Below are 25,301 nucleotides of genomic sequence, written 5' to 3'. Positions count from 1 at the left end.
TGATGTCCCCTATCCCCCAGAAAAACTTGCTTGGGCTTATGTTGATATTTTATTAATTCCTCCTCTATGGATTAATTTACATGAGTCTCTTATTTCGTTGCAGGTGTTTCACTTCACTTTCTCTCCCGCTGCATGTATACAAAATCTTTTGAAAGACATTTTTTGTTGTTGTTTTATTGGTCTTTCTTAGACCTTCATTTCATACCAATGATATTATGTTCACTAAGTCTAATTATGCTCTGGCTGCAAACTCTTAGGATTGGCTCTCTTCCAAATACTCAGTCAAGAATAGCTTCAGACTTGATTGTTGGTTAAATGTACTATACAAAGAAGCCGCCCTAAACTGATTCATGGCTATGAATCTTCCTGAATTCGTCAAATCACGGTTTGCCTCCACATTCTCACCCAAGGTCTCAACCTTCTAAGGATAAATAGCCAAAAACAAATTTATAATATTTTGTAATTTAGTATAGTCCTAAGATTGTCTACCACTTTAGAAAAATACAGGATAAAATCTTTTCACATGCATTTAACACTTGAGGATTTCCTTTTTAGCTAAAATTTGTCTAAGAAATAACTGATATGATAGAATGGCCTTATCATTTCAAATAAGTGGTACATCAGAACAGGGGATCCAGCAATCTGCATGGCAAAAGAATACCTAACATTCGTCACTTGCTCAGTATGTGCTAGACACCATCTTCAACAATTTACATATGTTTATTTATTTAATCCTCCCAACAGCCATAGTATTTTGTTTATTAGTGTTATTAATCTCATTTTATTGATAAGAACATTTAGGCCCTGAAAGCCTTAGCATTTACATTAAACCACACAGATAGTAAATGTCAGTGCCAGACTCTGACCCAGGCAGTGGGACCACACAGTCACATTCGTAATTCCTACATGACATTGTCTCTCCAGAGTCCAATAAAAATAATTCTATTTTTTGCTCACAGTTTTAAAACTTAACTCTTCTAAAAACTGGCATGGCACCCAAAAATATCACGAAATCAAACAACTAAATGCTACCACTGTACAGTAATGCTACAATCATGTTTTTTTTTTATCTCCTTTAAGCTCTTGAGGTCTTGTATCATTTTTTTAAGTAGAAATTGATTTTTGTTCCAACTCAAAATACATAAAAATAGATTTTTCTCACACCTCTCTTAGAATTGTAAAAGGGGAGAGAAAGGTACTGAAGTGATATTTCACCCACATGACCCACTGAAAATGAAACACCCAGTGATAGGATCCAGATGGAAAATATGTCTTATAGCTCTCAGAGAGAGGAAAGATCTTTCTTTTCTTTCTTTCTTTCTTTAAAAAAAGTTTATTGATTTTTGAGAGGGACAGAGACCGAGTATGACCCGGGAGAAGGGCAGAGAGAGAGGGAGACACAGAATCTGAAGCAGGCTACAGGCTCTGAACTGTCAGCACAGAGCCCCATGTAGGGTTTGAACTCATGAACTGCGAGATCAGGACCTGAGCTGAAGTCTGAGGCTTAACTGACTGAGCTGCCCAGGTGCCCTCTTATTTTTTAATTTTTTAATGTTTATTTATTTTTGTGAGAGAGACAGACAGACAGAGAATGAGTGGAGGAAGGGCAGAGAGAGAGAGAGAGGGAGAAACAGAATCCGAAGCAGGCTCCAGACTCCAAGCCATCAGCACAAAGCCTAACACGTGGTTCAAACCCACAAACTGAACTGTGAGATCATGACATGAGCCGAAGACAGATGCTTAACTCACTGAGCCATCCAGGCGCCCCTTTTCTTATTTCATAAGTAGGCCAGTAGTTTTCAAACTTTGTAAAGTTCTGATGGCTTGGTAGTTATTCTTTTCAGATTTTTTAAGCCACGGTGGACATGACCTGAAATAATTCATGATGAGGAAGTTAAACACAAGATTATTTTTTGGAAGGTAAACATTAAATGAAAAATCATGCTGTAGTCATGTTTCTACAAATAGAAATTATGCAAAAAATAGACAGTATATCAGGGCTGGGGGGGAAGTGGAGGGTCTTACAAGTCAGCTGGTCTACATGAACAATTTTGACATAACAGTTTCATCTAATCACACTGTGCATTTAGATCTCATCAAGCTTTGTACAGTCGATTTCCAACATACCGACAATGACTATGCTGTCATTTATTGCCCATTTTGTTATAATGCAAGCTACTCAACCCCATTTCTCTGTGCCCTGAGCCACACTTCTGTTGCTCTGGTTAACTGTTTCCTGAGCCCTTTACATATCCTTTATATTTTTAAAAATTATTCCACAATCATTTATTTTATATAACCCTTGGGCTGCTATGTGTTCTGCTTTTCTGTTTACTGATCCTTGCCCTCAGTTTTCATTCTCTTTATAATTTTACACATCACATGCCCATAAATGCATACTGAACAGATACACATGCATGTAAATGTACGTGTGAAAATGACATATGGTCACATAGAGGCTCCCCAGATAGTTCGTGGTGTCTTCACATCTCTAGAAATGGAGTCCGGTTTTATTTAACTCCATTCAGGAATAAGAAAATAGATTGGGAGAAAAAAAGGTGATTTTGTTACATCGCACAGATGAAATCCAAACTAGACCTCAGAATTCCTATCTCCACGCGTAGAAAGTAGCCTATCCAATTGATAAATTTATTTATATCACCTGTTTATCTAGTAGCAATTAATTAGTCAAACAGCTACCATACATGTTTCACATACATGTCAAACACACCCATACACCACCACCAACAACAAGAGCAGCGATAATACCAGATTGCAACAAGGGCAATGTGTTCTTTGATTTCCATTTCTTTTTTTAAAAGAACACAGTGATTTAGAAGGATAGCCCCCGTATAACCCATTATAACATGTGTAGAGCAAGGACTTGGAGCTCTGATTCAGAACGCTATGCTATTTTGATTGCAGCATGCTTAATTTCTGAATATGTCCAGGCTGACAGGATCTCAGAACTAGAGGAAAATAAAAAAGGAGTAATTTAACTGGGATAGAAATGAGAAATGTAAGGCACTTAAAATGTTTTCTGCTGCTAACTCCTGCTTGTGATTTGCCTCACATTCATCATTTAACCTCTGAGTCTGCAAATGGGGGTAATAATCCTCCAACCCTTCATCATTCACCGAGGTGCCATAAAGATGAATTTGGTCTACTCCTGATGCACTTAGAGCTCCTTAGAGATTGGCAGTGCATAATAGAGGAGTTTTCAGTAGCCCCTACCTCTTACAATGAGCAAAGAAATCATTGGGTAGCTCCATGATTTTTGAAGCTTGGATAAATTGTTTCAACTTGATAAAAATTGTCTTTATTTCATAGCATCATGCTATCAAAATAATTTCCTGATTGATTTTTTTGTAAATTTGATTTTTTAGAGCAGTTTTAGGTTTTCAGCAAAATCGAGAAAAAAATTACAAAGAGTTCTCTTGTATACCCTGCCCCCACATACGCATAGCTTCCCCCATCGTCCACATCCCCTACTGGAGTAGTAGGTTTGTCACAATAACATTGACATATTATTGTCACCTAAAGTCCAGAGTTTACATTAGAGTTAACACTTGATGTTGAACATTCTATGGATTTTGATAAATCATAACAGAATTTATTGCTATAGATTGAACATTTGTCCCCACCGCCCCCCAAATTTATATGTTGAAATCCTAACCACCTTTAGGAACCTAGTTGGATTATGGTAGTGGAACCCTCCATGGATAAAAGGTCATCTATTAACTAGAAAAGCCCTCACCAGACATTGTTTATGCCACCTTCTTGTTCTTGAACGTCCCAGTTTCAAGAACCATCAGAAAGAAATTTCTGTTTTTTATAAGCTACCCAGTCCTATGGGTATTCTGTTATAGCAGCCGTAACAGACTTATGTCTCCACCATTATATAGTGTACAGAATATTGTGACTGCCTTAAAAATCCTCTTTGCTCTACCTATTCACCCCTTCCTTCTCTTTGTTTTTTTTTCCCCTGGCAACCACTAATCCTTTTATTATCTTCATAGTTTTACCTTTTCCCAAATGTCATGTAGTTGGAATCATATAGTATATAGTCTTTTCTGATTAGCTTTTTTCACTTAATAATATATATTTGTTTCCTCCACGTCTTTTCATGGAGTGATAACTTATTTCTTTCCGGCACTGAGTGATATTCTATTGTCTGGTTATATACAACAGTTTCTTTATCCGTTCACCTACTGCAAGACTCTTTGGTTTCTTCCAAGTTTTAGAAATTGTGAATAAAGATGCTATGAACATATGTGTGTAGGCTTTGGGGCTGACCTACATTTCCAAATCCTTTTGTAAATACCAAGGAATAGTATATTTGTTGGATTATATGGTAAAGTATATATACTTTTGTAAGAAACTTCCAAACTGTCTTCCAGAGTAGCTGTACCATTTTGCATTCCCACCAACAATAAATGAGAGTTCCTATTGTTCTACATCCTTGTCAGAATTTAGTGTTGTCAGTGTTTTGCATTTTGCCATTCTAAGAGGTATGTAGTCACATCTCATTGTGGTTTTAATTTGCAGTTAGCTAATGGCCTACAATGTGGAGCATCTTTTCATATGTTTATTTCTAACCTGTGTGTCTTCTATGGTGAAGGGTCTGTTCGTATCTTTTGTTCACTTTTTAATCAAGTTGTTCATTTTCTTATCACTGAGTTTTAAGAATCAAGTGTATATCTTGGATCATAGTCTTTTAAAAAATATTTTAAGTTTATTTATTTTGAGAGAGAGAGCACGCCCAAGCGAGGGAAGGGCAGAGAGAAGGAGATAGAAACCAATGCAAGCTCCACACCATCAGCACTGAGCCTGATGTGGGGCTCAAAGTCTGAACCATGAGATCATGACCTGAGCTGAGATCCAGAGTCAGACACTAAAATAGTCCAGATAATAGTCTTCTATCAGATTTGTGTTTGCAAATATTTTCTCCCAGCCTGACTTGTCTTTTCATTGTTTTAAAATCCTGACTGATTTTGAAAACTAATCCTGCATTAGTGTTCAGGTTGCTTATTAGCTTTACAAATCAGTATTTGCATTTGATTCTGAATATAGAACTTTGTCAAGCTTAGGTAAGCAGGAGTTGGCAATTTTTCTCATATTGATTTGTATACGTAAATACACTATAATTATATCTTAAATAGTGATAAGACAGAGAATGAGATATCTAGAAAGTTTGGGTGGAATCCTAAAATTCTAGGTGTGTTCCAAATTTAGAGAAATAGCAAAAGTAGTTTTGTGAGAGTTGAATTCTCTGCTTTCACATGCACATCTTCACCTGTAAACACATCAGTAACTTAGAACAAATATAGGTCTTTAAACCAACAAATTTTTACAAGTGTCCTCTTAGCCTTTAGTACAAGGCCACATGAAAATCACTCACATTAAATTCTAACTCTCAATGGATTTGCAAGCATGAGGCTAATTAAATTTAGAATTAAGTATATTTTAGAAACGTATAGAACTCAAACTTCGTGGAAGGATGTTTTTGTTCATTATAAAATCAAGATTTGTGTTTGTATTTCTAATCTATAAATTGTCTGGAGAGTGGTAAAGGAAAGAGAACCATAGATCTGCTCTGTACTTACTGATGCTTTGGAAGCAATATCTGTAATAGTGCAGAAGACAGCCAATTAATGGCTTTTGTGGTTTGCTGAATGCCTGAGTAAAGTTGAGGCGTTTAATAACCACAAAAGCCCTTTACCGCCACTAGAGTCCTAAGACTCCAATTGCAATTCATATTCTATACCAGCATTAAAACTGGTATAACAAATCAAAGTATAAATCTCTTTTTATAGCATTTTCTTTCTCCTCAAGAGGATTTGCTGATACTGTTTTTTAAATCTTTTTTTTTTAAGTCCTTTTTGTTTCAGTGACTCTGCGGTAAAGAAATATGTGAAGTGAGATGGTTTGCAAAGCAAAGTGTCATTTGAGTATGCGTCTTGTGAAGAAATGATTATATAAATAGATAAGTATACCGCCACATTTCTACATGCACATAGCACCCTCATCATTTGTATTTCACTGCTACAGTAGGAAAGTACAAATTCAGTAGCCTATCCTCCTTTGGATTTCCATAGCAGCCTTTTTCATGAGAAAATCTTATGGAGACACCTTGGGGATTATTCAGTTGGATTATTATGACCACCTTTTCATTTTCCAGCTATAGAAATAGAGCCAGAAATGACTCGTTCAAAGGCCCAAATCTAGTTTAAGAGCAAAACTTGAGTTCTGCCCTCAATCCAGTCTTCATCGTCTCATGTCTGGACTGCTCTAAAAGTCTTCTGTAGCAATTGAAGTGAATGCAGAAGAAGCGAATGACGTCCCTGCAACTCCAGTCCATCATCCACATCCCTGAGTGATCCTTCTAAAACCTGTCCATGGTGGTACCATTCTGTCAGTACTCATCTTGAGAACACAAACCTCCAATCTCCCAACCTTCTCTCTATACGCCCTTCTACTGTCCACCTCAGACATGATGCTTTAGGAAAATCGAATTGTTGACTTCTACCCTGTCTTTTTTTTGTCATGACTTCATGACTTTAACATTCAAATCTTCCTGGATTGTTCTTTTTTACTTCTAACAAATGTCCATCTCTTCTCTCCTTTTTGATCACTAAAATGCCTTCACATAAGGGCATTTATTTTCCTTCTTATGATTCTACATTTGATTTTAGCCAAAAGGCCAAGAAGCGATTTTCCTTCTTATGATTAATGGATTGTGTCTTTTGCCTCCATTTTGTTGTTGTTGTTGCTGCTGCTGCTGTAAACAGGAGTCTCAAAGACCTGTATGTCTACGCAGAAGACAAGCTTATTAGGAGAGAATCAATATCACACCTTAAAAATGCCAATTTAAAAAGCCTCCTTGTTTACAAATATGTTTACCCTCCTTTTTTAAAAATAGAAACGAAGGAAACTCACATCTTTCCTATCTCAGCAGTGATACCATGATTAAATCAGTTGCACAAACCAAAATCCTAGGAGTCACATTTGAGTTCATTTTCTTTGTAACTCCCCATATCTAATCTATCAGCAGTGTCAGCAAATTCTGCCAGTTTTCCCTCCAAATATGTCCAGAGGTAAGCAGTGGATCTTCCTCCCCACCACTCTCTGTGGTAGCAGCTAAAGAGACTGCAGTAGTGAGCACACGAACCGCTACAATGCTGTCTTCACCTTTCTCCCTGTTTCTACTCTAGCTCCATTTTAACCCATTTTCCTAATAGCACCCTGCATGTTCCTATAAGACATTAAACTGGTTATTTCACTGTCCAGTTAAATACCACGTAGGACATCTAATATACCTAGAATGAAACCAAAAAAAGCCAGCATGATCTACCTCTGCCTACTTACCTGATCTAAGACCACTCTCTCCCATGCTTACTGAATTCTTGATAATACGTGCACTAGAATTCTCTGTTCCTTAGGAGGCTCAGCTTCTTCCTGGCTCATNCATCTAATATACCTAGAATGAAACCAAAAAAAGCCAGCATGATCTACCTCTGCCTACTTACCTGATCTAAGACCACTCTTTCCCATGCTTACTGAATTCTTGATAATACCTGCACTAGAATTCTCTCTGTTCCTTAGGAGGCTCAGCTTCTTCCTGGCTCATGCCTTTGCACTCCAGCTACCGGGGAGACTAGTGATCCAGACCCAAGCATGTTAAGTTTCTCTCCGCTCAGGTTGCAGTTTGCATATTACCTCTTCAGAAAGGCTGTGACTGACTTCCCATCTAAACCAACTTTTCCGAACAGTCCCTCAGTCATGTTTTCCTGTTCCTTTTTTCAGAGCATGTTATTGTTTGAAATGAGCTCACTTATTCCTTTGTTTTCTTTTTGGTGGTCTGTTTCCCTGCTTTAGAGTGTAAGTTCAATGAAGGCCATTTTATTTATTGTTTTTAGAGCACCTAGAACAAATATATAAACAAATAAGCATATTTGCTATATAGTTTACACGGAGGAAAGCAGTACTCCCAGATGCTCCCTTCCTGACTCCTGGCCTTGTTATGTTTGTACAATTTCAATAGAAATTCTGCTTTCTACCCCAACCTCTAAATGATATAAGCTGACACTTGTAGTATTCTAGATCTTTAGAACAAAATAAGAATCCTACCTTCAGGGACACGAACACTGTAGATAGTATCCAGATGTTGCTTGATGTGCATTTCATAGGAAATGAAGGAAAACTGAAGTTCCCTTGACTGGTCTCCACCTCTTGAGAGCATATAGTTTCTTCCATTGGGATAAAAACACATCAAAGTATAACCTTCATCACAGAACATAGAACTAATGTTGATGAATCCTAGAGCATATTCTTTATAGAACAACTAAATGGTTATCTTCTTTCAATCAAAGTTTACAGAATAAATCTTAAATCTTAAAAGTGAGTGGGAAAGGGATTAGGAAAAAGTTTGTGACCTGAGTGCTGATTCTCAATACTATTTCTCCCTTGCTTTGATGAAAGCAAATATCTTGATAGGGAAACTGAATGGTCTTGAAGTACCTAATACTATCATATCCATTACCTTTACTCTTTGAGATGCAGGGTTAAAGAGGGAAGAGACCCGAAGGCCTGAAAGGAGCCCTAAAAACAGATCATCAATCCCATGTTTGAGGGGATCTGGTGGCTTCCTGCAGTGAACCTTTTCTACAGAAATATTGATTCTAACAGCCTACCATGTATGTTCATTGTGTGGAGGAAGGAAAGGGGGTTTCCTGATTTAGTTGACTCTAGTGCTTTTAAGGAGAGCTATACACATGGCCTGGGGCACTAGGAAATCTTAGAAGCCTAAGGACAGAGAGCTGTGCTGTCCTCATTCAGAGAAGTGCAGCATGTCAGCTGCTCTGCATGGGCCCATGACAGCAAAGAACCCAAGTGTTCCTCACCTGACGAAGACTCTCCAACTCAAGACCCATTCACAGGCTGAACAAACCTACCTGCAGATAAATACAATTTACAGTCCATTAAAGGACTTTGGTAAATTGAGGAAGAGAAATCCAGCTGAACAGTTCAACAGATGGTTCCTATTGAGGCATCCAGAACTAATGGAAGCAAAGAAAGGAAGGATGTACACCCAACCCTTCTAACCCTGAATCAGTGTTCTTTTCACTTTGCAATTCTAATTTCTTTCATGAGGCTACATGGGACCTTTCACATCATATTTTGATGTGTCTTCAAATACTTCTTCCTTGTATTACACTCATATATCACAAGTTCATTTCTTCACTTACTGACCATGGAGCTAAGTGTTTGTTGCTTTCCTTTCTTGACATTTCACTAGTTGAACTCTTTACTTAGCATCCTTCACCCTAGCTGGATACGCTCCTGCTTGGCTCTGTTCAGCTTCTGTCTTGCATTCGTTTTTTCCCAGCTGCTAAATGATTCTGCTCTCTTCTAATTCAACATTCAAAAAAGTAGCACTTTAATTATTTTTAAGGGCTATTCTACTGTAATGTGATTAAATGTTCAGGAAGAATACTATGCAAAGCTGTTTTTTTTTTAAAGATTAAATTTGGAAGGAACTGGTAATTGCAAGCCAAATAAAATGATAAGTTTAAACAAAAAGGCATTTGCAGCATATTTTATACCCTTTTCCAAGAACTTCAAAAAAGTTGCCATGACTGAATAGGTTGTTTTTCTGATTAAAATGCTCAGAAGGAATCATCACAGTATTTTCCTTTGGGAAAAAACAACTTCTAGGAGAGATTTTCTCATGAGCCACCCAGACAGCTCTTCTCAGTTAACATTTTTTTTTTCTAAAACAGAAATGTAGAGCTCAACATTTTTTAATAAAACAAAGTAAAAAGGTAGTAGCCACTAAAAACATCATTATAATATTGGGAATAAATCATTTTTCAAGTCAACAAAAAGGAAATTTAATTGAACATACTAAGATCCAGAACATATTAAGAAAGCATCTGTCCTTGCCTAAGAAGAACATTTCATGAACAAGTGTAGGAATCTAGTTTTCTGTATTCACTTAAGTTCTGCTGGTTCAGGGACTTTCCTCTACTGTGTCTCCAATACCTATGCCAATGTCTAACACTTATGCTACTCAAAAATACATTAAGTAAATAAAATAGTGATTTATTTAGCAAAATTCCTTTCTCACTTTAAAAAATTTGGTAGGTTAGGTGCATTCCTACCTTGAATATATAAATTTTCTATGTCCAAGGAAAACTCAGAATTATTAAGGTTATTAATAAAAATCACCCACATGTGCCATATCCTATCAACGTTTTTCATGCACCGAATTTGTTCTCTTTTCTAAATATATACTTATCATGCTGATTCATTGTTAAGAAGAATTTGGACCCATTTGATCAATGTACCAATAAGTACGATCAATTCTGTGTTAGCCAAGAGTTCAGGTTATTTTGTATGCATAAGTTAAGGTTGATATTATATACCAAAGTATTAAATCAATGCCTATTTCAACTAAAATTCAGAGAGAACTCCTGAATCATGTATGGAGTAAAGTTGCCAAGGAAATTTGCTGAAAAAATATGTCATTTTGGCTCTATTTAAACAAATGGAACTTGGTAATTTTAGAATAACAACTCAAATCTCTCATTTACTGTTATCTAAATATTTACCTATGACCCTAAATCCAACCTGAAGTAGCGGCTAATTTTTATATGCTGGGATGGGTGAAGTAATAACACCAAATATGTAAGTCAAATACACTCAAATACATGAATCCTCTGGTGCTCATTCAAAGGGTCTTATCACCTAGACCTCATATATCAGTGGCTGATGTTTGCTAAGTTAAAATTAAACAGGACAGAAAATAAGCCAATAATCCTGGAAAGTACCTACCTAAAATCTGTACAATTATTATCTGATTCTTTGATGATTTTTATATAGTGTGCAAAATGACTGTATAATGGGGAAAAAGTAAACATTCTTGAATAACAGAAATTGCCATCAATAGTGGTTCAGGATACAAAATGCACGTTTTTACTTTGTGATATTCAATGTCCTTTGGTGAGTACGCTTTATAAAGCCTTTATATAGACCTTATGCAGAGTCATGCACCAAACAGATTCTTAATAAATCTTGATTGACTGTTCTTTGACTTCATTGTGTTAATGAGGTTTTCAGGTCCCATGCCTGGGCTGATTAAAACTCATCCTGTGTTGGCTAAAAGATGTTATCTAATAGCCTAAGATGTTTTGCTAAATAATATCCAGCACAGTACTAGTTGTTTTCTGAAAGAGCTTCCTATCCATTCCAATCCAGCTACAGACTTGATATTGGCACAGGACCCATTACCTCCTGCACTTCCTTGTTTATTACTCTAGTGAAAGTGCCCTAACCTAATGGTTTATAGGGGCCTAGGAAATCCCACATCTCTTTGTCACGGCCCAGACGGGTTACAGTCTGCATTTCATTCTCCCCTGATGTCGTCTGACAGTCTTGGCATTGGTAGAGCCAAATATACGTTCACACGTTACCAGTGGTTATAATCACAGTTTTAAATGTGCAGCACCAATGCCCATCAGAGTCTCAGAGGAGGGAATTTGGCAGGAAAATGGTCCCTCACTGTGCCCCTAGGTAGCCTATCTACACCTGTCGTCACCTGGCATCTATACACAAGTGAAATAATCTTCCCAATTTGTACGTGGGCAAAATGCCATCATAACAGATGGACATGAGTGTATGTAACTGGGAAATTATGCATATACATTAAATATGCAGACTATGAGCATGAGTCCTTTCTAGGAACATCCAAACATCTGTCTGCCTTGAGCTTTTGTGTATACTGTTTACACCATATGCCGTCACAGTGGGAGGGCCTTGTCGGAGATGCAAAAAGGAGCACTCATGAATTTCATGAAAATTGTTTCATAGGGCTAATTTGCCTCACCCTGAGCAAAAGGAATACAGAACACGTATTGTGCGTATCTTTGTTATTATTTCAGTTATTTCAAGAGAACACCTTTTATGAACTGATTTTAGTAGCAAACAAGTGAAATTTTTGGGCATTGTAAGAAAAATAAAATTAAAATTTCAATCAATTCTAAAAATGCTTTTATATGATATGCATGTGTTATTTAAGCCTTGATAAATTCATTCAAAAGTTCACTGTTACCCCTTCTGTCTAAAACCAAAACTCCAGATCAAACCAATCAACATTTTTAAAGCAACTTACAGTGTGTCTTCAAGGTAAAAGGTGTTTTTAGAGTGTGTACGATTTATTTACTGCTGGTGTAGCCAAAGTAGTAAAGCATTCTTTATTATTTGAAGTTTGAAATCTCAGGACTGGACTCTTTTTATTTTTACCAATATAATTTATTGTCAGACTGGCTTATATACAACACCCAGTGCTAATCCCAACAAGTGCCCTCCACAAGGCCCATCATCCATTTTCCCCTCTCCCTGATCTCCCCATCCACTCTCAGTTTGTTCTCTGTATTTAAGTTTCTTGTGGTTTGCCTCCCTCCCTGTCTGTTAACTATTTTTCCCCCTTCTCTTCTCCCATGGTCTTCTGTTAAGTTTCTCAAGATCCACATATGAGTGAAAACATATGATATCTGTCCTTCTCTGACTGAGTTTTTTCACTAAGCATAGTAGCTTTCAGTTCCATCCATGTTGCTGCAAATGGCATGATTTCATTCTTTCTCATTGCCAAGTAGCATCCCATTGTATATATAAACCACATCTTCTTTAACCATTCATCAGTTGAACCTTATCTAAAATAATATTAAGGTTTACCTATAAGCAAAACTTTTCATTTCTTCTAGACAAGAACATTATTATAATATGAGGGTAAGCTTTATTTCAAAAATTTTGAAATATTCTGCTTTTGCATACAGGTTAAATATATAAGATTTAATTTTCATATTTATTATTTTATTATCTTGCCATTTATGATAAATAACATTTTATATTATTCTAAGTAATTATATTATTATTTATTTATTTTAAGTGACTGGAATTCATTTTTCCCCTTTTGTTCATCCTGAATTTTAATAATTATACCTTTCTTTGTTCCTTATGAACTTTCTTACATGCTTAAGTAATTATTTTTCTATTTCCATGTCTTTATCTCTTAAGAGTCTTTTAATATTAAAATAATAAATGAAATAATATGAAATGCAAATTTTTATAATTATCACTTACAAACCTATTTTTGTATTTCAATGAATATGTGTGTTAGTAAATTGGGCATAAAATTATAAATGCCATAAAACTATAACCATCCGTTCAAATGTAGAAATATTTTATGATTCCAGAAGCTTAGACCTCAGTACCACTCAGGTGAACTATCCAGTGATATCTTTTTGATAACGTAACATTTACAAGGTAAACTTGGAAGGTTTTGCTTACTTGCATCATTAAGATTTTATATAAGTAACGTATCAGCAGCACACACCACAATTAAATGTCCAGCTGGATATACTAGCGTCAGGTAGACTCAGGTTCTAGTTATGAAAGATTAATTCAAAAATAGATCTGTGCTCAATGAAGGCTGGAAGTAAGCACTTTAATATCAAAATAAATATTTAGGGTTTAGAAAATTATATTTATATTTAAAACAATACACAGAATATATTCAGTCTAGGAAATTATTAGTATCAACTACTCCTACATGCAGGCATTAAAAAAGTTCTTTTCCATATTTGTTTGAAAAGTGTAGATGCTTCATTAGTATAAATAGAGTAGTGTGTATATTTTAGTTGTCTAATTAGACAAACCTGAACTTATTAAAAGACCTGGTCATTTAACATTTAATGAGCCAAACACTGCAGTTAATAAATGACAACTTCAAGGATACAAATTTGCATTAAAGGTAGTTTAGAAAACTCTAGTCACTATATTATTTTACTTATCTCTTATACAGTCTTTGTGTTTCTCTTATAAATATGTGCAGAAGATATTCATATTTACTTTCCCAACCCAGATCTGAATTTCTAAGATAACCCTTAATGTCATTTTGGCATTTTAAACTTAAGCTAATTAAGACCAACTCAGGCTACACAGGCAACATCAGCACAGGCAAGTTCCGGAACCCCCTGGAGAATATAAATGCTCCACCACTACACTTTTTCTCTCATTCCTTCTTTTATCTGGTTAATATTCTACTTCTAGCCATCTCTCACTTTAAATGTCTTTTGTCCCTGCCTTCCTCAAACATATCGTATACTTCCCAGTTGAGGACTTCTACTAACTTTTTTTGTGAATGCCCATATTCTCTCTCTTTTACCCCACCCCACACTTGCACACACAGCTTTTCATTGTTGCTGCAATTTATCTGCACCAACAAAGTTGTTCTGATCTCCAGCCCAAAATATGTTCATGACTCTTTCATATTGTCTTATTAAATGAAGTGTTAAAAAAATTGAGAAACATACAATTCATTTTCTTAAAAAAATATCAATCACCACCCTTTTGATAGTCAATAATCAGCTTTATGGTGCACATTTAATCTGTATATGACCATTTTTAAGTAAGAGAATGGCAAGCACTCCAATTTAATCAGAGCAGAAGGTTTGGTGAGCAGAAGAGGTTCCACCAGTATTAACACTAATGCATTTACCAAAGCTCTTCTCACCTTTGTAATCTTAGCAACGTGGTTTTGTTAACACTCTGTATGTTGGTTTGTGTCCTCCAAGAAGCAGATGCCAAATTGGGATTACACATGTAAGGATTTTGTTAGAGAAAATGCTCTTCAACCAAAAAAAAAAAAAAAAAAAGGAGGGAGCCTGCATTACAAACACGTTTGGCAAAGCTGTCAGGGAATCCTTGAGGCACAGGCCGAGACGTCTTGTGACCTCGAGGAATGGGCCTATTTTAGCATCTTGACCACATTTAGTCATTGACTAAGAGTTGCTCTTGGAGAGCATGGCCTTGAGGCCAAGAGGTCTCAGAACAGAGCAACTGGAATTCTTAGTGAAATACATCTGTGGTTGGAGGTTTGTATTCTCTTGACCACCACAACCCTGGGAGATGATCCATTTCTTCAAACAGAATATCTAGCTAATCTCATGGAAAACTTGATTGTATATCATTATATATCAACAATTGTTGTTTTACTTACACTAAGCATTAAACTGCAGTGTCAAATATTCCTGTTAATGAGATAAACAGATTCGCTTCATGCTAGCAGATTTCTGTCTAGGAACTGAATTCCAATCTGCAGTTGGATTGGTGAGTGTAGACTCTGAATAAAGTGTTTTAAGTGGACCATTCAAACTTTAATGACACCAGAGTATAACATCAGTTATATTTACCTCCATACCAGGACTATCTATCCCTATCCCAAGAAACATACAGATCACATCTGGGTCTAAGCACCCTTCTTTGGACAGGGCAGGGAAATACTGCTGAAGTATGCCTCTCTGACTTTGGTCTCTAGTGTTCCCTGCTGAGCAGTCCCCTCTCTATTTGCACAAAACAAATCACCACGATGCTGGCTTAAAGCACCACTTTATTATTTGTTTCTACCAGTTTTGGGGTTAAGTAGGCGATTTTTTCTGGTCTTCATCAACTTGACTCATATTGGATGGCCTAGGATGGCTTCACTCTTATGTTTGGGATCACAGATGGATGGTGGGAAAGAAGCAGTGCGTGGAACCTCTCTCCACATGGTCTCTCATTATGCAGAAACTCAGCCTGGCTTCTTCACCCGTAGCATAAGTCTCCAGTGACAAGAAAGGACAAGCTCCAGGATGGAAGCACTTTTGAAGTCTTTGCTTTGGTCACATTTCTTGTCCAATTAACTAAGGCAAATCACATAGATAATTCCAGAGTCAGTGTGGTGGGACTCTATCCAAGGTATGGATTCAGAGAGGCCTGATCAAATCAAATTGGGAATGATTCTTTCCTCCTATCTGATTCATATGTTCCTCCTTCTCTCTTCCCTATTTTCTTCTCAGCCTCTTCTTCCTCTTCTTTAAGATTACACAATGGATGAGACCACATCCACATTTTTATTACATTTTCTGATTCTGGTATAAAAGTAAATTTTTACATATATTGAATTCATCTCTATTGTCTTAGTTTTTAAATTCAATTTTGCCAACAATGAAAATCTATTTCTTTTTACGATTCATAAGGACCCTAAGAGTTCATGGGTTTTCCTCAGATAAGAAATTATAGAGGTTCCCTTGCAAATTGGGGATATTATGTGGGAAAATTATGGAATTAAGTTTTCATTTTAGTGGAGGCTGGTCAGTTCACTAAGAAGTGGCCAATCATCACACTCCCTAGTCCTAATAAAATAATGGACATGTATATTCTTCCATTCGGTGGTTACTTGAATGTGAAAATTAAGAGGTATAAATTGAATATATGTGACTTGATAGAAACTGTAATTTTCTACTATATAGCTCTTCTGTCAGCCAGCTGTTTTCAGCCCATTATGAGGTGCTAAAGAGGATGAATGTGAAAACAGCATGTTAAAAATCAGAAAATTGAGGCCTTGGAGTGACTAGTACTTTTCTTGTAATCAAGGCACATTTTGGAGCATGAGATAAAGCTGTACATTAGAAATCTTTATAGGTTGAATGCATCCCTACCTTCTTCTAAACAGAAGTGTGTGGGTGAGTAGCTTTCATGTAATATTACTGTTAATACATATATGCAGAGCTAAACCGGAAGCATTTGGTGAGACGACACTTATTTTGGGGGCCCACAACTAGGTTTCAAATATAATTGCTGTCCACCTGTCATTTACAAATACTTATAATGTCCACTTCTAGTCACCTCTCCAGCACTAGAAAATCCACAAGATTGATTTCACTTAAACATATGTTTACTAAAAAAGCATTTAATCAGGTTAGCCATTTGGTAAAAACAACCAATTATTCAGTTTTGTACTATTCAAACTGGTGTGTGTGTGTGTGTGTGTGTGTGTGTGTGTGTGTGTAAATAAAAAGAGAAACAGGTAAGACTGACATTTGTCTTTAAAGAGTATTCATCTTTAGTGCCTCAGATCCATTCTTTGGTCCCATTGAAATGATTGATAAATTTCCATGTTGACGAAAGATATAGTCCCTTTGACTTTGACTAAATTTCTGGTTATCACTGAAATATGCCTTTTGCTATGGCTATCTTTCCATCAGCCCAATGCTAGAACACATAGAAAATTCCTTATTTTTAAATATTGTCCATCAAGCTTGTTGGACTGCACAGCTTCTCAGTTGTCTGAAACTGTGCTTATTATTTGTACTTCTTTATGATTTTAACACAGTGGCTACTTCGGGCCTTCAGATTGCTCCTTTTTGGTTTTTGCATCAGGAGCTATTTGAGTGTCATGCAGTCATTCGCAATTTACGCATATCACTCTGGTAGAATTGTTTTTCAGTAATCTTTATGTTAATCATAACTTTGGTACATTCCAAGATTTCATTCTATATTACTGTTTTTCCTTTTCTGGTTAACACAACAAGTGATATCCCAGCACATTTCATCTGATTTCCTGCTTAGTATTTCCTTGATAAAAGTAGCAACTTCCAATTTCTCTTTACAAAAATAAGAATTGAAAATATATACACTTTTATATCACTTTAGATTTTCATAGACAAAGCTCCAGAAAATAGATGAAAAATGCCCTTTCATACTGTGTTTGTTCAGCTCTACGAACCCCATGCCGCATGTTAACTGATCAGGTCATGTTTTTTGTTTTTGTTTCCCTAGGACTACAATGATGAAATTCGTCAGGAACAACTACGTGAATTATCTTACTTAAATGGCTCAGAGGACTCTGGTCGTGGCAGAGGTATTAGAGGCAGAGGGATCAGAATAGCCCCCACAACTCCTTCAAGGTACATTAGCTCTTACTTGAAAAAAAAATTTACAGCAAACAAGGATGGTAAGCCTTTGCTGATCTGCTATGTGCCATAATCATAGCTAGGAATAAACGACATCAACAACAACAACCACCGCCAAGAAAAACAATGACAATGAATGCGTATATAACACATAGGAACTTTCATAAATTAACTCATCAAATCTTCCCTACGGGGTTAAGTATTATTCACAGGTAAGAAACTGAGGTACCGAAGGTGTTAAGAATCTGCCCAAGGTTACACAAGTCTGACTCTAGAATTCACAGGAGGAACTTTTGCCAGGTATCTTAAGCAAATCACAGGTGCAAACCTGAGTCTTTGTGGTGTGTGTGTGTGTGTGTGTGTGTGTGTGTGTGTGGTTCTGTCCTCAGGATAAGGGCATGCAGATCATACAATATTTGCCTTTTTGAACCAGAATGACCTTGCAGAAAGAGAAAGCTAAACATTGGTCTGTGCCTTAAGTGGCCCTTGAATTGATAGTCTTCCTGGATAGGTAGAGACATAGGTGATGATTATATAAATAGACATTTAGATAAACAGGTAGATAATGCATAAACCACCAGTCCAGAAAGCCAGAGCACACCTTTTTATATGGCTCATGGTAAGAGTATTTAAACTTCAGTTACATTTGACTTTGCAATGTCCTTGGTCAACAGAGAGGATTTTACTTGATATTCACTTTCCAAAAATTTGGCATCTTTCTGCATCAGAATTTGTTTTGTACGATTCTGAATTAGTCAAGCTTTGAACATAAAGCATTGGTTTGCCAAGAGGTGAAGCAAAATACATACATAACCTTCACACAGACTGTGTAATTCAGTCAGTTTCTTTACCTGATTATAGCTGACCTTCAAATCTCTAAAGGACATAGATCTAGAATATTATTTCCTACATTGCATAGACATCATCTTCAATTTTAGGATACTTTGCTGATTCAATTTATTTAGTAAATTATGTCCCAAATATTGTTCACCATCAGTGTCAAAAAAATCACTGTTTTAACATTTAAGTCATAAATATCTCCCATTTACAGTAAATCAGGGAAAAGAAATTAAAAACAATAAATTTCCAAAAAATTATATCAAGGTAGAAACTATTTAAAGGTGAAATCTGGCAATTCTGAAAATTACATTTAACTAAAGGAAAAACTTCTGAAAATCTGTGAGAGCTTATTACATTTTTATCTCTAAAAATGAAAAAAAGAGTTCTCTGATGCTAATAAAGAACATTTTTAATGCTAAAAATTAATGTGACATAACTTTTTTGTGGACATACTTTTATGTAATCAGTCTTTCATAAAGCCTTGTTCATTTCTAACCTCACCATGATGGGTTATGAAATGACATCATTGCAGGTAATCTTAAATCGATTAAATCATATGCTTTAAGTAATCTGACTGTCCCTTTTATGATTTCCAAAATGCTAAATCTTGTAGTTTTACATGGCATAACCCAGTAAATATTAAGAAAGTTTACAGAGGGGACAAGTTTTTCTATTCTACATTCCTTGAAATTGGGAGCATCTTTAAAAAAATTAACCTGCTTTTGAGATTATAAAATCATTGTATTAATAGATTTTGTTTTGTTATTGATGTTCCTTAATGTAATATTATATTTGCATATTTGAGTGGATCCTATAAGATTTCAATTTTAGTAAAGTTTTATTCAAACATATTAATCCCTTTTATGATAAATCATAAGGCATTGGTCCAGATTTTTTTTCTTTTGTTGAGAGAGAGAGATAGAGACAATGTGAGCAGGGGAGAGTCAGAGAGAGAGAGAGAGAGAGAGAATCGGAAGTAGTCTCCAGGCTCTGAGCCAGCTGTCAGCACAGAGCCCCACGCGGGGCTCAAATCCATGAACCATGAGATCATGACCTGAGCTGAAGTCGGACGCCCAACCGAATCAGCCAGCCAGGCGCTCTGGAATTGGTCCAGATTTTTATGTTATGTTAGAAGAAAAGTTTCCTTGAACGTTTTTCCTTTTTAATATCCCACCTATCATACAAATCTGATACTATATATGTATTATATAAAAAGAAGATAAAATTAATGTTGAAATTTAAACCTCACTTCAGTGCTTTACTGATATCATTAATATATTAACATTAATGAAAGTAAATGGACCAGAACTTTGTTGTCTTCTATTTCAAACCACATGATGTAATGTATCTACAATTAAAAAAGAATAAGGAAACAGTTTCACAAAACAAAAAATCATAATGATTAGAAAGTTCTAGAAAACATGAGTTAATGGATGCTAATTTGTACATACTTATGAAATTATGACTTTATCAAGTTATTCAGTTATATTTATATTCAAAAAGAATGGTGCCTGGGATATTTGAAAACTTCTATACTAATTTGTTAAAAATGTATTTAATCAAAACAATTTACATTTCAGTAAATAATCTATGAAAAACACCTAATCTTCCAATCATTATGCATACCAGAGAGCAAAGCATTGTGTCTACATAATAATTCATCATACATAATTGAAAAGTTAAGATATTTGACATCTCTGGTGCACCTCATCACTGTATATTGAGAGCAAACTGGAAAATAAGACATTAGAGGCAGATTTTGAAGGCTTTTGGTCATTACAATGAGAATTAATACAGAGAACTAATGGGGTTTCTTGAAGAAAGGAATAATCATATATGTTTCTAAGAAAGGCTGCTCAGTCATTACTGCGAGTGATAGAGAAGTAGAGCAATCAAAGAGACAGTCAGAAAGACCCTGATTTATGGCAGGGAAACCAGTAAGAAGACAAGTCCATTCTCCAAGACAGAAATGAATAGCCCTTGGAGTATAAAGATACAGGACTAGATTAGAGATCAGAATTTATAAGAATTAATACCGTATTAGATGTTGGAGAAGAACAAGTGGCCCACAACAAGGATAATTCTTTGACATCTAGCTTAGTTCAAGATTAATGACATCAAATAAGGTTAGGTGAAGGACCAAGTTAAACAAAGACTATAGTTATTCCTATTATTAATCTAAGATCTGTAGGGTGCTAGTGTGGCCTTGAGCAGGTGACTTATATTTTCTGTGACGTGGTGCTCAACCTTTAAAGTATCTTAGAAATGGCAACATGACAACTTTGTTCAAGATTTTTAAATTAGATGATACATATAGGACAGTGGTTCCCAAATTGGTCTACACAGTGGGATCACTGAGGGCTTCCTGCCATTAGAGATTGCGATTTAATTGGTCTGAGGTGTGGCCTGGATTTTGGAATTTTTCAAAGGTCTTCAGGTGAATTCTGATATGCAGACAAATTAAGGAACCTCTGCTATAAGGCATATAATCCAGGATATGGCATGTGTTAGGAAGGAAACAGGTAATAGTCATCATTAGCACTAGGTAATGCAAGGGTCCAAAGAGGGCATCTTCTAAATAGTAATCCACAGTGATAACTATAACAAGTTCAGCAAAATGGGGACTGTAAATGAATCCGGTAGATTTGGAATCTGGTAGGTTACTGGTAATCTCAGAAAGACTATTTTCAATTAAGTGGGGAAGCAATAACTAGATTGCATTTCAGTTCAGGAATGAGCAGGAGGTGGAGTATTAAGGATGGAAAACTTTTGAGAAGTCAGAAAAATGAAGAATACTGTAGTGTAGACTCAGCCAGGGACGGTATTCTAAAATAGATGATGTGAAACTTCAGCTGAATTGGAGAGGAGAGATATGAGATTAAAATTCCAGGGAAAGAACATCTTGTATGGAGGTGATGAGTCAGATGCAGGAAACACGTTTTCTGGAGCTGTGTCTGGGACACAACTGGCAGAGGAATAGGATGAGAAATTAGATTTGATGTGAGCGTCACATAATTTTAAAGCAGGAATAATTGTTACATGTTGAGAGATCTGATTTTACCCATTAGAAAAAAAAAATCCACCTTAAACCCAGGGAGTTAGGATCCTTCCTTGTGATTATTCATTAAGATAGGACTTGTGAAACTAATTTACTACCCACACCTGGACACTTTTGAGACTTTAAAATGCTAAACTGAACAGGAAGTTAGGACAACAGTTGTATATTAGAACTATTCTGGGCAAACCTGGATGTATGCTCACCCTACTTATGAGGAAACAGACCCATGGAGGCCCTGTGAAGCTAAAATTGGTCTTTACATCATTTTTCATAGATGTGTTCTATATTATCATGATAATATAGTATATTGTATTCTCAGCTATTGTTGTATTTGAAGCAGGCACTGGGCCTTCTGGGTCTTTTGTATTTCACCTTCCCCAATCTAGGAGAGTATTCTCTATACATTAGACTTACAATAAGTTCTCTGATAATTTCTCTATTCATCAGCTCTATAATCTATTTAAAACTTTTAAAAGCTTTACCAGCATTCTTACTGTTCACTCACAAAAGCTCATTTTCTGCAAGCAAGAAAGAGCCAGCTGACAGCTATTCATAGCAGAAAGCCTAACCTACATCCCCCGTCTGTGGGTGCAGCCAAACAGTGTGATTGTTGACATCCCAACGATCATCATTTTTCCCAAAGCTTTAGTGTTCCTGCTGAAAGCAGTGCTTTCTGGAGGCCAGCCTTTCAGACATAATAAAAAGTGAAATAACCACGCTTTTGCCCAAAGACTTCAAACACTCAACCTTTCCAAAGGCCTTGGAAAACCATAAAAGTTGGCTGCAACCATTTGATCTTAGGCTTTTAATACAAGTTACTTTTGTGTCAAGCACTGTAGTACAGTGCATTCAGTCTATTCTTTTTATTGCAGAATCCTAATGTATTTCACTAATACCGTAGTTACCACAGGAAAATAAATTATATTAGTAACTATACCAGTTCAGTGGGTTGTATGTGTGATGACAAATCAGTGACAATGAGTTCTGATTTCAATGACCTTCAGCTTAAGCTACTATAATAAACAGAACGATACCACTATGCTTAGAGTTCCACATTTTATTAAGGTATGAAAGCACACACAGATTTTTTTTTGTAAGTTGAAATACTGCACTCACTGTCTGTAACCTCCAACATGGAGGAGACATTGACATTTAGCATCTCAGCTTCATAGATGGTCCAGTGAGCTATACAGGTTTCCCCTGCATTCCAAAAGTAGAACATTCCTATGAAACATTTCATAAGCTGAAATGTCATAAAGCAAAGAAGCGATTACCATTAATTTATATGCAAAGTTTTTGAGTGCTCTCTGGCCCCCCAAAATAACCTCTCAGGCTTTTCTGGTACTTTAGGATACATCTTGCTAATGGATGCACAAAGTAAATGGAGATAAAGCACAGATGCTCACACGGTTCAAAGCCCTGGTACCTTGATGCTAAGATGCTGAGCATAGTTCTGGGGGAAGGAGCTCGGTGGAGCCATCCTCGCTGCTCTGGATGCACACTGGCCCTAGAATGGCTCACTACAAAACAAATGCCAAAGTCTACTTTGGTTTTTTGCCTTTTTTGATTTCTTTCAGTTAGTGAAAACAAGTGCTAACGTAGGTCTTTCGTAAAAGCAAAGTGGCCTGAGGTGAACTTTTGAAAGCCAGAGGATACTTGTATGTTAGCAGAAGCTCTGACTTGGATCTTGGCAAATCTGGAATAAAATGAGAGTGTGTTGGTTTGTGTTTGGTTGTTTTTTTTAATAATAAAGTATTTTGTATGATTTTCATTATAAGTAAGTCATAGTTAGCATTTACAAAATTTATTCTACTATAGAGGTCAAATGCTTTACATCCTCAAGAGTCTCAGTCACACACACACACACACACACACACACACACACTCATGCATACAGAAATGAATTTGGTTTTCTTTCCATCATATGGCGATAAGATGAGAACTCTTTCGGTTTTAGTCTCTTTCTCTCATCGCTGGTTTCTCATCTGTACATGACCTGTTCCTCCTAGGGGCCGTGGGGGTGCCATTCCTCCTCCCCCACCACCTGGACGAGGTGTCCTCACCCCTCGAGGGGCTACTGTGACTCGTGGCGCTCTTCCAGTGCCTCCTGTAGCAAGAGGTGTCCCTACTCCACGAGCCCGGGGAGCACCAGCAGTGCCAGGATACAGGGCACCCCCTCCTCCAGCCCATGAGGCTTATGAAGAATATGTAAGTACCCTCGAGAAATCCATGGTTAAGAAGAGTTCATTTGATTGGGTAACAAGCTAATCTTCAAAGACATCCATATACCATGAATATAGCAAATGATGTTTGCTGCAGAAAACAAACGTCATTTGCAACAAAAGTTAATCAGTGCATTTAAACAAGAGTGTTTTTTAAGAAAAGCTTTTATTTTATGGGGACGATGATTGTTAGTACCAGTTAACTAGTTTGAATTTTAAGAATCAAACTATCCTGAGGTTTTCTAATCTTTAGAAGATCAATCTCAAAATGGAATGTTTTCATTATGAAAACAATGTAAAATGTCTGAGTATTCAGAGGCTGCTTCAGGGACATGTTAAAGACTAGCATAAAACTCACTCAGAAGTATTTGACAGATATAATATGATTGTATTATAAACTTTGGTAATAATGTAAGACCATGTGGTTGGTTTTTCATTTAAATACCCTTGCTTTCTCTTTCACCGTATGAAACATATGGGACTGGCAGATATGAAGAATTCGGAAAATATAGAATGAACAGAAGACACGCAGTGCCTATAAGTATTCCCCTTTCTTCCCAAGCACTGTGTCATTTGATATCCCCTTTGACCTTTCCTCCAGGTTGTTAATATTCCACTGGTCACACTGTATTCCAGTCCCTGTGACTAGAATATTGTGAAAGTTATAAAAAGGGACATTTTCCTATTCACTTGTGTAACCATAATAAATCCACTGTGAATGTTAAAGCGAATTGATACAAGCCGATCGTCATCTTATGAAACAGATTCATTTTGCCTTTAACCTTTCCAGCATGCTCATCCCTGGTCTAGGGGCTTATTTCATCCAACCACCCACAGACATGACATGCTGTCTTCTTAAACGTCTTCTGTAAATGGTTAATTAAACAGAAACTCTTCAAGGACAGTTACTGTCGCATGTGGGGCACTGAAAACATATAAATGTTCAATGAACTGGTTAATAACCAAGTAAAACTTAATCCAGAATGAAGTGAACATGATTGATAGTATCACTAAGAATGTATTAGTGCTTAGAGTATGTTAGTATTTAGGAATGATGTTACTGCTTAGTACAAAACATTGACTAATACTTGCAAGAGGAAAGAAAAGTTAGGTTTAGGAATCCATTTCTACTAGAAAAGGAGAAATGTGTTCATCTAAAGTATCTTTTTATAGCAAAAAACTTATATTTTATACAATATCAGGTATCAATATTGAAAATCGTAGACAATTTTAAAATCGCAAAATTAGAAACGGAAAATATGTTCTACCTTGTAAATGAGACCACAAATTAGGAAACACAGGGCTTAGTCTTGATTTTGCCATCTCTTTCCTGAGAAATAAGTATGAAATAAGTATGAACGTGTATTAAATAAGTATGAACGTGTA

General features: G+C 36.2%; 1 protein-coding gene across 3 annotated transcripts in view; it reads left to right on the top strand.

Moving 5' to 3' along the window:
- KHDRBS2 (KH RNA binding domain containing, signal transduction associated 2) overlaps window positions 1-25,301 on the top strand; it is a 572,791-nt gene that overhangs the window by 366,960 nt on the left and 180,530 nt on the right. For all 3 annotated transcript variants that reach the window (XM_077769102.1, XM_077769101.1, XM_077769104.1), the window contains 2 exons: window positions 17,662-17,789; window positions 23,703-23,901. In XM_077769102.1, the coding sequence (XP_077625228.1) occupies window positions 17,662-17,789; window positions 23,703-23,901 (327 nt within the window). The remainder of the gene's footprint in view (window positions 1-17,661; window positions 17,790-23,702; window positions 23,902-25,301) is intronic.

Source organism: Crocuta crocuta, unplaced genomic scaffold, assembly GCF_008692635.1.
Source record: "Crocuta crocuta isolate KB4526 unplaced genomic scaffold, BGI_CrCroc_1.0 scaffold205, whole genome shotgun sequence".
NCBI classification, from domain to species: Eukaryota; Metazoa; Chordata; class Mammalia; order Carnivora; family Hyaenidae; genus Crocuta; species Crocuta crocuta.
Note: the sequence above shows the minus strand (reverse complement) of the source record. Positions and strands in the feature narration are given on the sequence as shown.